The sequence below is a fragment of the Oryx dammah genome, unplaced genomic scaffold (genome assembly GCF_014754425.2).
Source record: "Oryx dammah isolate SB20612 unplaced genomic scaffold, SCBI_Odam_1.1 HiC_scaffold_27, whole genome shotgun sequence".
Lineage (NCBI taxonomy): Eukaryota > Metazoa > Chordata > Mammalia > Artiodactyla > Bovidae > Oryx > Oryx dammah.
In genome coordinates, this window is record NW_024070211.1 from 129,974,863 (window position 1) to 129,992,240 (window position 17,378).

At 39.1% G+C, this 17,378-nt stretch overlaps 2 protein-coding genes across 2 annotated transcripts in view; one reads left to right on the forward strand and one right to left on the reverse strand.

Moving 5' to 3' along the window:
- Positions 1-575: 575 nt before the first annotated feature.
- Positions 576-1,050, forward strand: CUNH2orf88 (chromosome unknown C2orf88 homolog). Its single transcript, XM_040227866.1, has one exon. The coding sequence runs from the start codon at positions 668-670 to the stop codon at positions 953-955; it is 288 nt and encodes a 95-aa protein (XP_040083800.1). The 5' UTR covers positions 576-667; the 3' UTR covers positions 956-1,050.
- A 5,793-nt stretch (positions 1,051-6,843) lies between these two features.
- HIBCH (3-hydroxyisobutyryl-CoA hydrolase) overlaps positions 6,844-17,378 on the reverse strand; it is a 94,093-nt gene continuing 83,558 nt past the window's right edge. Inside the window, exons 11-13 of the mRNA XM_040227857.1 lie at positions 15,064-15,183; positions 10,239-10,272; positions 6,844-7,192 (exon numbers count right to left, since the gene is read on the reverse strand). Of these exons, the coding sequence (XP_040083791.1) occupies positions 7,077-7,192; positions 10,239-10,272; positions 15,064-15,183 (270 nt within the window). The 3' untranslated portion in view covers positions 6,844-7,076. The remainder of the gene's footprint in view (positions 7,193-10,238; positions 10,273-15,063; positions 15,184-17,378) is intronic.

Here is a 17,378-nt window from a genome sequence, read left to right on the forward strand (position 1 = left end):
TGCAGCATTCCAGGCTTCCCTGTCCTTCACTATCTTCTGGAGTTTGCTAAAACTCATGGCCATTGAGTCAGTGATGCCATCCAAACATCTCATCATCTGTTATCTCCTTCTCCTCCTGCCTTCAGTCTTTCTCAGCATCTCACCTGGCCAAAGGAGCTCATACCAGTGAGCTTTCCCCAGGACTGTGGCCACCTGTGTTCTTGTCCCTCCAGTGAACTACAACCAAAGGCTATATATTATTTGCTGAACCCTAGTGTACATAAAAAAAATCTAAGGTAACAACAGTTTGACTGTTTTCAGTTTTATAAAAGTTTCATGATCTTGAAAAAATGTTTTCCTATTTCTTAATTGCCAGTTTTGAATGATTATCTTTTCTATTGATAAGATAAAACTGTTGATACCTTAGTAAAGTGATAAAGATTTGTTTCTACTTGCTACCTAAGTGGGCAGTATTTGCATTATATGACTTCAAAATGAAATTTACCTTCTCTTGACAGATAAAACACTACATGTGAAGATTGGTGAAAGGGAATATTGATTTCTGAAGTGTCCTGGAGAGGAAAAACACTGGTCAGTATCAAGTGGACAATGCTTGGTGTTTTCCAAAGATGCTATTGAAGTAGTCTTTGCTACTGCTTTCCTTCACTCAGTCAGAGCTCTTCATAACATGGGCTGCATGAAATCAAAGCAAACTTTCCCATTTCCCACCACACTTGAGAGTGAGAAGAGGCATGTGAGTGAAGAAAACTTTATGCCTGAAGAGAAATTTCTACCCAGGATACCTTCTCTAGTTAATGTCAAAGAGGAAGTGAAGGAACCCCCAGGGCCTCAAATTGTTGTCTTCGAATTTGCACAGCACCTGTCCCAGGAAATCTTGAGTGATGCCTTGCAGCAGTGGGCAGGCAACAACCTCAAGTACTATGACATCCCATATATTGAGAGTGAAGGGCCTTGATTCTATGTGTAGGATGACAACACTTTCTTGAACTGTGGATAAAGTTGGTGCTAGTTTAAATACATGAAACAATAGCAGAAACGGGTGTGAATAAATACAAATAACTCCACTGGGTGTAAAGAAAAATATTACAATAGCTTCAAGAGTCTAATACATAAAATGAAGTGTTTTAAGCAGTTCTACATTAACAGCAGTTTCTCTCTGCTTGGTCTTGGATTTTTGTCATTAAAGGTTTAAATGTAAGTCCTCTGGAGCCACAGGAATCAATCAGCTGTGTGTCACACCACTTTCTTCCAGAGGCAGTAATGCCATCACCAAAGAAATAAGAATTTTAAAAGCACCTTGGGTTTACAAATGGTTATTTTAAAGACATTTCTTTAAAATAACTGTCAATTTAAACAAAAACCACAAGGTATGAAAGGATTTTTCTTGAAATGCCTGGGTAAGGGAACGGCACTCAAGCCAGAGTGGTTAAAGATGGGTTTTGTTTGTTAAAACCTTTTGGGTCAAGGTTTGGATCCCTCCTTAACACAAATGGTCAAACATAAGAAAGCAACCCATGTGGAAGAGGTCTACCATGAACCCTGTCCTTAATTAAATATTTACATTTGTAGATGAAAAGCATAACTATCACCTGGATAGTTAGTCAGGGCCCTAACTAATCACAGCTGTTATTGGATAATTCAGACTTTGCATATAAGCGTCTTAACAAGATACAATTTATAGAAGTCATGACAATGTTTACTGCATTGAATTAGGTAGCCCAGTGATATTTCTAGATAAGAAAACAAGCATGCATAGCTTTTATAAACAGCAATCCAGAAAACTATAAAGTAACAGAAACCCTAGCTGGCAAGGTAGGAAGAAGAACCCAGTCTCAGTGCTGCACGTGTGTTAAGTTTTACTGTCTCCCAGATGTAAGGGACTACTGGCACATGGACAGGCACCATTCAGATTACTATTCAGATTATGCATGAGATTTATAGTTATTACAAAAGATCAAATACTCCTTTAAAGGGAATACTCACATATATATTTTACTGGTAAAAAAGCCCATGGGGGCATTTACAGCCATATACTATACTATTTTCATAAATTTGGCTTTTGGGGGAAGTTTTCTGAAAAAAAAAAAAAGATTAGTTTAAGATAGTGATGGAAAATTCAGGAAAGCAGAAAGAAGATACCGAGAAGATATAACTTGCAAGAAAACTGATACCTTATAAGATCCTTTTACTAAGATACAGTAGACCCTTATAATCAAAAGTAAAGAAAGTCAGAAAAAAAGCTTGTGACCTCTAATGACATAAATGTATATGACCTTATGAGCAGGCAGAATTGCGACCTCTAATTTTAGCATTATACCCTGAAGCCCACAGTCAAACAGACTAAATTCTCCAAGGTAAATGGGCAAAGAAAATTCTTCAAAGTGACAGGCGTGTCATCTTTCAGTTGCATTTGTGAAACTGGTCATTTAACCTTCACCTACTCCCAGGGTTTGTACTGTACTGTTGTACTTATAATCTAGCAACTTTACAAAACAGAAAAACCACCACCCCATTCATACAAAGATCTGAAGTCACAAGTGTAAGAATAGAAAGTTTCCAAAACATGCAAAACATATTTCCAGCTCATGCAGAAAATTTTAGTTTCATGAGTGTTTATACTAATGACTCAGACAAAAGCCTAGATGTTGTCATTTTTCATTCATTTTATATCTCACATCATATACTTTCACTACAAGGTCATTGCTGTTTAAAAGATATAATTAAGTATATAAGATAATACATATTATGGTGAAAACACAAAGCCATATGAAAGTGCATTACACTAGATTTTTCAGCATACATAGGGATATAGACTAGGAGGCTTTGATTATACCTAAATATTTTAACCTCAGGTTCCTCCTTTGCCCTGGGCCTTTACTTTCCAGGGGAGTAATACAAGGATGTCTGCCAGATTTTAATCTAGCTAGAAGCCTAATCTCTGTTGCCACCCTCTCTGATTCTATGGCTTTGTCACTGAGCACCAGCCCCTCCCTCCCAACTCATTTTAACAGAGTTATAGTAGCTTGTGACACAGAGACTTAAAGTTTGTATAATCAGTGAGTTAGTGGATAAACCATGTTGGGGGCAGGCAAGCAACAGCTGGATCAAATGTACTGCATATGACTGTTATCAAGATATAGTTTGGTGTGATGGCAAGATAAACAAGAACATCTTTGACAGGATAATTCAACTTCTACCCTGCCTTAATATTTATCAGATTTCCTCCATTTGAAGGTCTTTCATGAACAAAGTAGAAAGGCTGTTTGAGAAGGAAGGAGACAGACAATAATAAAACAAGATGAAAGAATTATTAGCTACTGGAACTGAAAACATTTGTTCCAACTTAGATCACAAACACGAAGAAATAAGAATAGTGACCAAACTATAAGGAAAAGGAAAGTGGGGGAAAGAGGGACCAAGAAACAACACTCTCATGAGGCTCTAAAAACAAGCTTCCAGTATTGCTATTTGGGGGCAAGACCCCCGCCCCCCGCCCACCACTCCATTGGTTACTACATGACATGCGCGAAACCATTCAATCTTTTACCTCAAGAACACCCAGTGGAGGGGGGAGATGAGTGCCAGCAGATGACGGAGTACCTGCAGGTGCGGCTGTGGAAGCAGCAGATGAGCAGAGAAGCGGCGCCAGTTCCTCACTTAAAAGCCCGCACACCCCCAGACGCGCTCTCACCGCTCCCTTCCCCGTGCAGCCTCTCTTCAGTGCTAGTCACCACCTTTCATGCACAGGCCTTTGATCCGAAACCACCCCACTTTGTTGCCTTATCAGTTCTTTGCAAACTACCTATGGTTATTAGCACTTAAAGCACAATTTTGAAGAGGATAAACGTGACCTTAGTCCCAAAGGAATCGTTTGTGTCAGACTGCCTTATTAGTATTAGAGAGACATGCTGAATGAATCAAGTAGCATGACACGGATATAGCCCACTTGGTATCATTGGCATTTTATGAGATAGGGGAACTATACTTTTGTAATTATATAGTTTTAGAAATCAGAAGTTAAGAGACAAATTATAATATCAAGGAGCAGTAATTTAGAAACAAAGTTCTAACAAATAAATGGCTTGCTTAATCATAATGCCCTCATCCTGTATCTTTGTGACCAAACTGGACATGTCTTCCCTGGAGCAGTGGGCACGAGCTCAGACGTACTCCCTACATCTTGAAATGACATTTGTTAGCAAATTCTGTTCACTGTAAGACTTACCTATGAAATGGTATATTTTTTCCAAATATTTTTGTGAAAACACTTTTCCTAACTGTACAATAAAAGTCCAGTTGCAATTAACTAGTTATGAGTTCTTGTTTAATTGATGCAAGCAACTGCCTTTTCCCATTGTGCGATTTCAAAATTTTTTAACATAAAGGACTTAACATTTTCTGCATTTCTAGCAAATACAAAGAAAATAAAAATCCATTTATACAAAATATTTTCCTAGATCATTTGCATCCACATTTAGGAGCTTTAAAAATATAAATGTAGGACTTCCCTTGTGGTCCAGTGGCTAAGAATCCATGTGTCAACTGCAAAGGGCATGGGTTTGATCCCTGGTCGGGGAAGAGCCCTCATGCAGTGGTGGGCAGCCAAAACAAACAAACAAAAGAATATAAACGTAAACATGTTCATTCATTACTATGGCATCTTTTTTCCAAATATGTTCCTAATTTTGGGGGAAGGGAGGGATGATTCATGTTAAAGATACTAAGAACAGAAACTGTAAAGCAAATCCTTCTGGTCTGCAATTTTCTCATCTATGAAAAGAGTGCTGGATATAATCTTTGTCTTTTTCAGTTCTGCCTGCTTTTCAGTTTTCAAAACTAAAGCTCTCTTAGTTTCTGAGGGGTTTGGAATGAAGGAAAAACTGAACCAAGTTATAAAATAAATTATAAGCTGATCTTTAAAGATGATTCTTACCTAGACATTAACATTCCAAGTCTGGGATATCCACAGTTGTATTGTCGTTCACTCAGTTGTGTCCAATTCTTTGTGACCCCATGGACTGCAGCACGCCAGGTTTCCCTGTCCTTCACCATCTCCTGGAGTTTTCTCAAACTCATGACCATTGAGTCAATGATGCCACCTGACCATGGCATCCTCCATCGCCCCCTTCTCCGCCTGTCCTCAGTCTTTCCAAGCATCAGGCTCATTTCATATAAGTCGGCTTTTCACAACAGGTGACCAAAGTATTAGAGCTTTAGCTTCAGCATCAGTCCTTCCAATAAATATTCAGGGTTGATTTCCTTTAGATTGACTGGTTTGATTTCCTTACTGTCCAAGGGACTCTCAAGAGTCTTTTCCAGCACCACAGTTCAAAAGCATCAGTTCTTCAGAACTCAGCCTTCCAACTCTCACATCCATACACGACTACTGGAAAAACCTTAGCCTTGACAGTTGTGTACCTTAAACTTATTTTGTCAACAGTAGCAATTACTGAAGGTATTTCATAGGGTTTCAAGTATTTTCTTGAAATCAGAAAACCAGAGGGTTTTCAAGTTTTTTCTCCTGATTTGAACTACTGTAAGGACAAATTACTATTATCACACCAAAGTCTGGATGTAAATTGCAGAGTGTCTATCTTAAGAGATAAGAATTTTCTAATACCTCATTCTGCCAGATTAGCAAATATTGCAAGCAACAAGAAATAATGCTTTTACTTTCACCATAGGAAGGGATTCTGATTAACTTCAGGGAAGGCCAAGACTGAGTTAATAATGAAGAAACAATATCATAATAACCTTTTTCTCTCTGCTTGAGATTTCTAATGTTATAAAAGGAACACTTCAGCTACAGTAACACAGAATTCTTTAAAATAGATTTTTATACTTTGAAATTCTATGAAGTGTTAACAAAGTATCCAAAAAACATTTTATAACCTACATATAAGTTTACTTAACATTAAACTTAACATTAAAAGCTTAGTCCTTGGAAGGAAAGTTATGGCCAACCTAGACAGCATATTAAAAAGCAGAGACATTACTTTGCCGACAAAGGTCCGTCTAGTCAAGGCTATGGTTTTTCCAGTAGTCATGTATGGATGTGAGAGTTGGATTACAAAGAAACCTGAGTGCCGAAGAATTGATGCTTTTGAACTGTGGTGTTGGAGAAGACTCTTGGAGAGTCCCTTGGACTGCAAGGAGATCCAACCAGTCCATCCTAAAGGAAATCAGTCCTGAATATTCATTGGAAGGACTGATGCTAAAGCTGAAAACTCCAATACTTTGGCCACTTGATGCAAAGAGCTGACTCACTGGAAAAGCCCTTGATGCTGGGAAAGACTGAGGGCAGGAGAAGGGGATGACAGAGGATGGGATGGCTGGATGGCATCACTGACTCAATGGACATGGGTTTGGGTAAACTCCGGGAGTTGGTGATGGACAGGGGGGGCCTGGTGTGTCCAGTCCATGGGGTTGCAAAGAGTTGAACACAACTGAATGACTGAACTGAACATTAAAAACCAATATCCAGAGCCAAAACATAAAATTCCCATTTCAGTTAGATATGCTAACTCAGGAATCTCTAAAGACCTTCGGCAAACTTCTTTTTCTTTAATATAAACTTATTTATTTTAATTGGAGGTTAATTACTTTACAATATTGTATTGGTTTTGCCATACATCAACATGAATCTGCCACAGGTATACACATGTTCCCCATCCTGAACCCCCCCTCCCTCCTCCTTCCCCATACCATCCCTCTGGTTCGTCCCAGTGCACCAGCCCCAACCTCCAGTGAAAAGGACGAGATAAGTAAATATTCTAGGCTTTGCAGGCCTTACAATCTCTACTGCAACTACTCAAAGCAGCCATAGATATGTAAACAGATGAGTAAAACCATGTTCCAATAAAGTTTCATTTATAAACAATCATATTTGAATTTCATGTAATTTTTACATGCCATGACAATATTGGTCTTTGATTTCTTTTCTCCCAAATTTAAAAATGCAAAAGCCATTCTTAGCTGAGCAATATATAAAAAAACAGGCAGCAGGTTGGCTTTGGCCCATGTGCCATAGTTTGGCAACCTCTGCTCCAAAATAATATTTTAAAAATCCAATCATTTCAAAGTTTCAAATCATTACTTCCCAGAGATTTGAAGTAATCATTCAAATCTTCATCAGTAACTTCTTTTAGGTCAGCTGGTTTCCACTTTGGATTCTGGTCTTTATCTATTAAAACTGTCAAGTAGAGACATAAGAAATGTTAATATTTTTTTTTCTGGTATTACCAGATTTTAATTACTGAATTGACACAAACTACCTTGGACTAGGCATATTTTTCTATAGCACATCTTTTTCTGCAAAGTTGAAATTTTTGTATATGTTCCTTCCCCTACTCCCCTTAAATTAAGCCCCCACAGAATTTGGATGATGACCTAACATGCTAAGCCTGATGCTTCTAACTTGAATACAGTCTACTGAACTCATCCAGTGATTTAAGCCTTCAAACTTTTTCTAATAAAATTATAAATGAAATCTCTGCTGTAAAAGAGGTAAAAAAGGCAGGGGAGGGTGGAGGGCCCAGATCTGTCTTCTAACCTCTACACTGAACTGAGAGGAAAATTACTTAAGGTACAGGGAAAGGGACTTTATGCATAATTAATATGCATACTGCTGTTTTGCTGAATCATCTTGCTCACACTGAATTAAAACACCAGACCACCTCAGGTTATCACGAGAAGCTCTACTTCTCTTATTTCAAGTATAGTCATCACTTAGCATAGTCACACAGTATCCCCACAGGATTTTAAGTATGAAGCAATCCATAACCTCCTTCTAAAAGGGAGGAAAATGTCAGTTTCCTGGTTGTGATCACATACTACAGTTATACAAATGTTACCATTTGGGAAACTGGGTAGAAGGTATGGAGGACCTCTCCATATTATTTCTCAAAACTACATGTAAATCTACAATTATCTCAAAAAAATTAAAAACAAGAAAGAGAATGCGCTGTGGTAGGGAATTTCAACCATGCTTAGAATGTGCATAATTCTTGTGAGGAATGAAAATATTTAAACATACAAGGCCAACCGGCCGACATTAAAAAATAAGTTTATCACTAAAAGGCTAAATAATTAAAGAAGCAATCTGGGAACCAAAGGCAGCAGGCTGCCTCAGGAGATAGAAGGAAGGGGGATTTATGCATAATTAAATGTGGATACTGTAGGGTTCCAAGGTTTAGCCACCTGACTACAGGATTCCAGTATCTGATCAATGGTGATATTGAACATTGATGCTATGATCCCAGCCAATTTGAAAGTTTTACGTTCCCTGGACAGAGTAAATAAAAACAATCCTGGAACATTCTTTCTACAAGAATCTCTTTTAAGCTCTCAAGTCAATGCTATATACCTTCTCAACAGTCTACTGAAAGACAAAAGCAAAGAGAATATTACTCAAATCTTCAATGCTACTTAATTTCAGACTAACAACATTTTTCATCCAGCACAGATAAAACATTCGTGCCATGTAGGAAACTCAGGTTTTTCAGAAGGTTTCATGAGGTACTCACTCAAAACTCCAGTTGGTAACTCTAGCAAATCTGAGTTAATCCTTTTAAAATTCTTTTGTAAGTTCTAATGGAAGAAGTTTATTCTCGACGTTAAGAGCATTTCTGACAATCATTCCTCTAATTTGGTAGTTTAATTAATCTGCTAACATACTTTATAATTAGCAAATTGTAACAAACATTTGGTTATGCAAGAACATTTTAACAGTTTTACTCAGAATAGACTCTGCTTTCTGAATAAAGAGGTTATGCTGAAAGATGAGGGTGCATACTTACTCATCATTAAAAAGTAGCTTGATAAGCCCCTGCCCTGTGAATTAGAACTTTGACGTCACTTGGTTTCAGTCCTTTTTCCTTAAAATATCTAACGGTATACCTAAAAATAATACCTTTCTTAAGTTAAGAAGGGCTTCTATTAACATACATTGAACACTTTAGCAGCATAACCCAAGTAGCACCCTGCTGCCGCTGCTGCTGCTAAGTTGCTTCAGTCGTGTCTGACTCTGTGCGACCCCACAAACAGGCAGCCCACCAGGCTCCCCCGTCCCTGGGATTCTCCAGGCAAGAACACTGGAGTGGGTTGCCATTTCCTTCTCCAATGCATGAAAGTGAAAAGTGAAAAGGAAGTTGCTCAGTAGTGTCCGACTCCCAGCGACCCCATGGACTGCAGCCTACCAGACTCCTCCCCCCTTGGGATTTTCCAGGCAAGAGTACTGGAGTGGGTTGCCATTGCCTTCTCCAAAGTAGCACATGGATCCTCCTCAAATCAGAGGTGTAAGCTCTGATCCACATGCAGCAAGAATTTGCAGGGATTCAGTGGGATGAATGTATGTTTTCTATTAAACATATAACCATCTCCTCTGAGTCAGCTCCATGTGTTCTCTAAAAGGATTTTTTATTTCTTATACTATATCATGCCAGAAGTGAAGAGAATTCTACCATAGTGACTAGTGTTTACTGAAGCTTACCGCTCAGAGAATATAAACTTTTATTCAGATAAAGTATATCTAGAGTCTGTACTATATTAAAGTGATAAAAACACAAGAAAGGTAAATATGTAAAATACATGCAGAGGGAAAGAACTCATTTTATACAACATAAATGACAGCTATTGTTTATAGGGATATGAGCTCATACATAAAAAAATGATTGCAAATTTGCTAGAACAAAAATCAATTGCTTGCTTTTTCTTAATATTCTGATTGAAGATGACAAGCAAAAATAGGAATTAATACCATTTGCAGATGCTGCTAATTATGTCATTCAGTTTTTTCTCAAGGCAATGTTGAGCTGCTAGGTACAGGCAAAGTGGTAGATGGCAGGGCTCAACATGGCTGGGGTTTCACCAGGCAGTACAAAAGAAAAGCAGGAACTTCAGGGCTTTTTGCAAGAGAACAAAGGCATCTTTCAAAGGCTTCAGCTGCAGAATGAGTTGACAAACCCACACTGCACTCAGCAGAGGTAGTCCGTGTGACTGCTAGGAGCAGGATTACTTCTTATATATACATTAGGGAACAGCGACAAGGCTACTGGAATTTTTAAAACAATTTTGGTTTCAAAGATTGATCTTCCCTCATGTGTCAGTTGGTAATATTAAAATTTTTTTTCAATCTTTACAAAAGTTTGATTTTCACTAATAAAACAACTGTCTTTTTTAAACAATATATGCTCAAAAATCCCGTTTCCATAATAGCCAAGGAAACAAGTGTCACTTACCTGCCCTAACGCCTTCATGAAAGTCATGGCCTTTCTGAAAGAAAATCAAGATTCAAAGAAGAATTTCTGGGCATCCTCCTTCCTGACGAGCCCTGCTCTTCCAGCCCCTTTAGTCCCCACTCTCATGGCCACACCCTGAGCCACGACATTCAGAGATTGGACCACCTCTGATCACCTCCTCCTATTCTTATTTGCTAAGTATCTCCACTGCTTCAAACCCCCAATCTTACTGAGCTCCAGTGACCTATGACTTTCTCACCATTTGTTCTGGCTTCACTTTGCTCTTCATCCAGCCCAGTTTCCCCAGTTATTTAATGCAGTCATTTTTTTCTTGAAAATGCCCTCATCTCCCTCAAACCTTTTTCTCCCATTTATTCTATTCTGCCAAAATCTCAGCACCAGCTAAACCCCACCATTTATCTCTGCCTGCGTTCACACAGCTAAATCTCACTGCAGACGAACCATAAGGCTGTGACTGGCTCCGTAAAAGTCATGATCACAAACCTCAAAGGCACAGAAAACTGCCTCACAATCCGTGCTTTCTCCCACTGCTAGATATGACTTCCACTGTCTTTGTCCTCTCAACGTCTACCCCTAGGCAAGTTCTACTCTCTACACTAGATTCTCAACTAATGATTTAACCGCCTACACTATATTCTCAGCTAATGACTTAACCTTTATTTTAAAAAAAGAAAGAGAAGCCCTAAGACATGAACATTCTCTTCTCACTATCGAAAAACCTGCAGTCCAACTACAGCCATCTGCACCATGCCTTCTGAGTCCCAACTAAGGCAGAAGGGACCCTCCCCTGCCAAAGGCCAGTCCTCCCCTGCCTTCCCATTCATCTGCCCTCTTCTCAAGGGCTATACCCGAGAAGGTCTCTCTCTCTCTCTTCCTGGCGTGGTCAATGTACACAGTATAACTCAGTGGTTAAGTGCCTACACTTCAACTATCTGGGCTCATCTCCTGGTAACTATGTGACCCTGGGCCAGTAATTTCTCTACTTCCCAGTTTCTTTATATGAAATGATAATGCCTCCATCCTGCTGCTTAGCTGGTAAGTCGCTTCAGTCGTGTCTGACTCTGTGCGACCCCATAGACAGCAGACCACCAGGCTCCCCTGCCCCTGGGATTCTGCAGGCAAGAACACTGGAGTGGGTTGCCATTTCCTTCTCCAATGCATGACAGTGAAAAGTGAAAAGGAAGTCGCTCAGTCGTGTCCGACTCCCAGCGACCCCATGGACTGCAGCCCACCAGGCTCCTCTGCCCATGGGATTCTCCAGGCAAGAGTACTGGAGTGGGATGCCATCGCCTTCTCCACGATTATTTTATATCAATATCCCAATACAATGTCTGACAGACAGTAAGTGCTCAGTAAATGTTAACTATTATTAGTAGCATCAACATAATCCTTTTCCCCTGTTGGATCATTCCCAATCATTTACAAACATGTCCTAGTAACTTCCACCTTCAAAATAAAAAAGGAATCTCACTTGATTTCACAGCCTCAGCTTCTACCCTGTTTCGCTTTCAAGAAGAAAAGGCTGTGAACACAGTCTTCGCTTCTTCACATCCCATTTACTCACTTCCCCTCCCCTCCCCAACTTACCACACTGTAACTTTTGCCTCAGCACACCCCTGAAATGGCCTGCCAAAGTCACCTGTATCTTCAGTGTTGCCGTCGCATAGTATGCCTTTATTCTTGTCTACCAGAGGCTTTGGCAGCACTCCTCCTCCTTGGGGCACTCCTCTCCTGCTTTCATGACACCATGCTCTCCTGCTCCTTCCACCTCTGTCCTCCTCTTCCACTGCTCATTTCCTTCTATACGATCTTCTTGTCATTTAGTCGCTAAGTCATGTCCAACTCTTTGTGACCTCAGGGACTGCGGCACAGCAGGCTCCTCTGTCCTACACTCTCTCCTGGAGCTTGCTCAAATTCATGTCCATTGAATCAGTGATGCTATCTAACATCTCATCCTCTGCTGCCCCCTTCTCCTTTGACCTTCAGTCTTTCCCAGCATCAGGATATGATCTTATCCACTCTAAACTCAACACAGCAGTGCCTAAGCAATCAATTCTGTTAACATATAAGATTCTGGCCCTCCACTGCTCAAAGAACATCCAGTGCCTCCCCATTTTACTCAGAACAAAAGCAAGCAATTGACATAGCTAAAACAGATGACTACTGTACAGGAAATGTTCAGGGAAGATTACTACCCTACCTACAGCCACATGTTGAAGTGAAGTGAAAAGGAGAGAAAATCGATTAAGTCTTTTATGAATTTAACTTCAGTTTCGCAGAAACTCATTCTTCTGCCCTGGGTACTGTATGGACATGATCCCATAAAATGCCATGAGAGCAATTCTACTCCACGTTCCTGCCTTTCCGGTTGCAGGCCATGAGAATTATGGCACCCCCGCAGCAATCTTATGAAGTCTTATAAAGACCTCCAAGGCCCCTACGCTCTGCACAGCCATTCCCCACCCTGTCAGCTCTGCTCTTTCTCACCCACTGACCACCCCTGCCCCACTCTATCCACGAGGCCACCCCTCACTCCCCTCAGAGCTTTGTACGCAGGTGCCCTCCAGGTATGTGCATGACTCACTACCATACTTCTTCCAGGTTTTCACTCAAAGATCTCCATCTCAGTGGGGTCTTCCCTGGTCATCCTATCTACAAGTTCAACTTCTGTCCTCCTTATTCCATACCCTTCTTCCCAATTTACTTTTTCTCCTTAGTGTTTATAATAATATACTACATATTTGACAGATTTATCTATTTATAGTTTATCTGCCCCACTATAAAGTAAGTTCCATGAGAGGAGGGATATGTCTGTTTTGTTCACCTATGTATTCATGCTGAGCACATGGTAATAAGCACTTATTTGTTAAGTAAATAAGTAAATCTCCAAAGTTTTGTTTGTTTGTTTTTAAACTGGTGCAGTCCTTCAGACTTAAATTTCTAACCCACACCTGTAAACTCCAACTCCTAAATGTGTTCTGTCCTTCATATCCATCAAGGCCTATCTGTCTCCTACATCTATCTCAAATCCATTTATTCCTCACCACCGCCACCACTTGTGTCTAAGCCACTACTATTTTGCGCCTGGATTACTGCAGTAAACTCATATCTGATCTTCACCTCCGCTCTGAAAGCCCTCCGACCCCATCATCACTCAGCAGGAATAAATTACCTTCTTGAAACAAATCAAACCAAATCACCCCCTGCTGAAACCCATAAGGCTTTTCAGCATGCTCATGTCTCACCCTTCAGGTGACAGGTGAGCTAACATCTCAAGATGTTTTCCTGGACCCACTTATCTAAAGCTTCCCCATTCCCTCTTTTCCCACATCATGCTATCACCAACCTTGTATGTTTCCTTTAGAGCACTTACCACAACTGGTGATTATTTTACTTATTTTATTTGTCCTTTATAGTCTCAGGAAACCATAAATTACATGAGAACAAGGACATACAACAATGTAATGCACAGCACAGTGCCTGGCATATGGCTAGCGTATTTGCTGGGAGAATGACGGTAGGAAGGAACCAATCCATCCAGTCAGTGCGCTAAATGTACAGTGGAAAAGAGGGACTGTGTGAGGTATATCGGGTGGTGGTCAAGACTCGACACTGGGCTTCACCTGCCATGTCTGTGCCACTTAATAGCTGCATCACCTGAGGTAGGTTACTCTTCTATGCCACTGTTTCCTCATCTGCAAAGTGGAAACAATAATAATACCTGCTTTCTAGAGATGGTGTAATATTTAATGGAGAGAATGCATATAAAGTACCAAGCACAGTACTGACTTATAATAAAAGACCTCATTGCAATTTACAAACTACGGAGTAACCTCAAGATATGACTGCTAAGTCACTTCAGTCGTGTCCGACTCTGTGAAACCCCATAGAGGGCAGCCCACCAGGCTCCCCTGTCCCTGGGATTCTCCAGGCAAGAACACTGGAGTGGGTTGCCATTACCTTCTCCAAGGCATGAAAGTGAAAAGTAAAGTGAATTCACTCAGTCGTGTCCAACTCTTAGCAACCCCATGGCCTGCAGCCCACCAGGCTCCTCCATCCAAGGGATTTTCCAGGCAAGAGTACTGGAGTGGGGTTCCATTGCCTTCTCTGAAGATGTGACTAATAGAGCTTAATTTATGGTTATATGAACTACTTTGAGTATCTTCACAATGATATTCCAGGACATGGAAGTCTATTAGGTATATCTGCTTCCTAGATAGTAAACATAATATTCCCTTTAGATGAGTTTATTAATGCAAAGGTTCTCTACACATAACAACAACAACAAAAAGAGGTAATTTTGCTTTAAAAGAATTTATCTGGAAGAAGAAATCACTATGACCAAAATATTTCATGAAATCAGTAATATTCTATGTGATTATTGCCTATTTTAAGTGTATCCATAATGGCATTTTAATGCTAGTCTATTAACTGAAACACGTAACTGACTAATAACTTCCCTTTGTGCATTTTATATATATTTAGATTTAGAGAATTTATGCTTCTTGCCTATGCCTGAAAATGGCATATAATTTCTGAAAATGGTTATAATTTCTACTTGAATTTCAAGAGGTTAGAGTCCTTCTTACAATTACATGCAAATGTAATTGTATTTCATAAAGGCTTAACAATCTAGTATTTCCACACACCTTAAGCTAACTGGTCCACTGTATTTTCACAGAGTAAATTCACAGACAGTTTCAATTTTCTTGTTTATAAATTTTCTATATTTATCATGTTCTATAATGAACATATATGACTTTCACAACTAGAAAATGAAATTACTTTAAAGAAAAATTCTTACCATACAAGCTTGACTCAGCCGATATTCCATAGTTAATACTTCTGGCAAGGTCTTTGAAGACCCCTCCAGGAGTTGCCTTAGTGTGATCTTTAGCGAAGTTGGAGACATTTTATTAATTACCTATTAAAGAAAAAAAAAATTTTTTTACTAGCTTTAACCCAATATTTCCTTTACTTTTAAATAATAAACTAGCTGAGTTTTGATACAAATCACATTAAAATTTGCTCCTTAACAATACCTTCATACAACAAAATCTCACAAATGTAAGATTATGCCTTAGTCTAATCGTGGCAAAGCACCAAACAAAAGTTTTTAGTCTAGTACCACAAAGATCATTTTTTCTTTATTTAAAAAAAATATGTATAATGTTCTCTAAAGTTTAAATTCTGTCAGATTTAATCTCAAAAGAAGGAACACTAATAGAAATTCAAGTAAATTTAGATCATTTTACTCTTTAAAAATGCACTAAAAAATGGAGCTGATACTGACATTAAACAGAGGGTAAAGACAATGAACAGGAACTGAGAGCTTAAGAAGCTAATTAAAGGCAACAAATTGGCTTATTCTTCATCTAACTCAAAAGAATATATACAGGTGTAGGAAAAAATATAAATGCATATAATTCTGCTCTCTTCTAATGAAAGACTACAGAATATTCCCAATCTATTAGCATACTATGAGATGAACTTTCTAATCCTTCCATCAAAAAACCAAAATCACTACTTTAAAAGACTGTCTTTGGGGCCTCCCTAGTGGCTCAGTGCTAAAGAATCTGCCTGCCAATGCAGGAGACACAGGGTTGATCCCTGATCCGGGAAGATCCCACGTGCCGCGGAGCAGCTAAGTCCATGTGCCACAAATGCTGAGCCTGTGGTCCAGAGGCCGGAAGCCACAACTCCTGAGCCCACGTGCAGCAACTAGGGAAGCCTGCGCACCCCAGATCCTGCACTCTGCAACAAGAACAGGCACCGCTATGAGATGCCCACGCACCACAGCGAAGAGCAGTCCCTGTTTGCCACAACCAGAGAAAAGCCCCTATGGCAAGGAAGACCTAGCACAGCCAAAAATAACAAATAATAAATAAATAATTATACAAAAGAAAAAAGTCAGCTTAAAATAAATTAATTAAAAAAATAAAAACTTTCTTTGAACTGTTAAAAATGCCATGGAGAAAAGTTATAGTAAGTTACAGGCAGTATTCACTTAAGTATTCAATGTAGTTTTCAAATTACAGAGGTCAGAGAAGAAGAATAAATCATTTGTTCATACAATAGAAATTATTTATTTAATTTGAATAGCAGATACTTTAAAATACTTGCAATGCACAAGAGAAATAAATCAGTGCTAAACAGGTCAAAACAAATTATTTAAAAAAGTATAGAAACCATTTTGAGTAGGAGTAATGTTTTCTACAAGGGGAAATGACACTTAGAAAATAAAAAAGTAAGGAATACTAATTAGAGACACTGTATACAGTTGGATTTTTAATTTTTTTAAGAAAAATTTAAAATGGTATATCCAATCACTTTTTAAGAAGTTAATAAGAATAATAACATAGTTAAAACAACAGATATCAAAACCACAAAATAACAAACTCCTATCCTACATTATAGTTGATTAATGTAAAGAGTCTTTAATGAAATCTCCCATTTATGGGTCTGCCCCAAATCTTCAGGATACCTTCTTCACACATTTTGAAGAGAAATAAACGCCACCATTAAGAGAGAAAAAAGGCAAGTAACAGATAGGAGGAAGATATATGTAGCTTATGTACTGGATAAAGGACTTAATATGGATAAAAATATCCACATACATACAAATAACTCCTACATATTAACAGTAATAATAAAAGGTTTAACAGCAATGGCACCCCACTCTAGTACTCTTGCCTGGGAAATCCCATGGACGGAGGAGCCTCATAGGCTACAGTCCATGGGGTCGCTAAGAGTCGGACACGACTGAGCGACTTCACTTTCACTTTGCACTTTCATGCATTGGAGAAGGAAATGGCAACCTACTCCAGTGTTCTTGCCTGGAGAATCCTAGGGCCAGAGCCTGGTGGGTTTCCATCTATGGGGTCGGACAGAGTCAGACATGACTGACGCGACCTGGTTTTTTTTTCACAAGAAAAGATACCACACAGTCAATAAAGGTATGAATTAATACTCAACCTCATTAGTCATCATGGGAAATGCAAATTAAAACCACTAGGCAATGCTATTTTACATATACCAAAGTGACTAAAATGAAAAAGACAAATAATCTCAAGCATTGGTGAGAATGTAGAGCAACTTACTACGCAATGTAAATTGGTA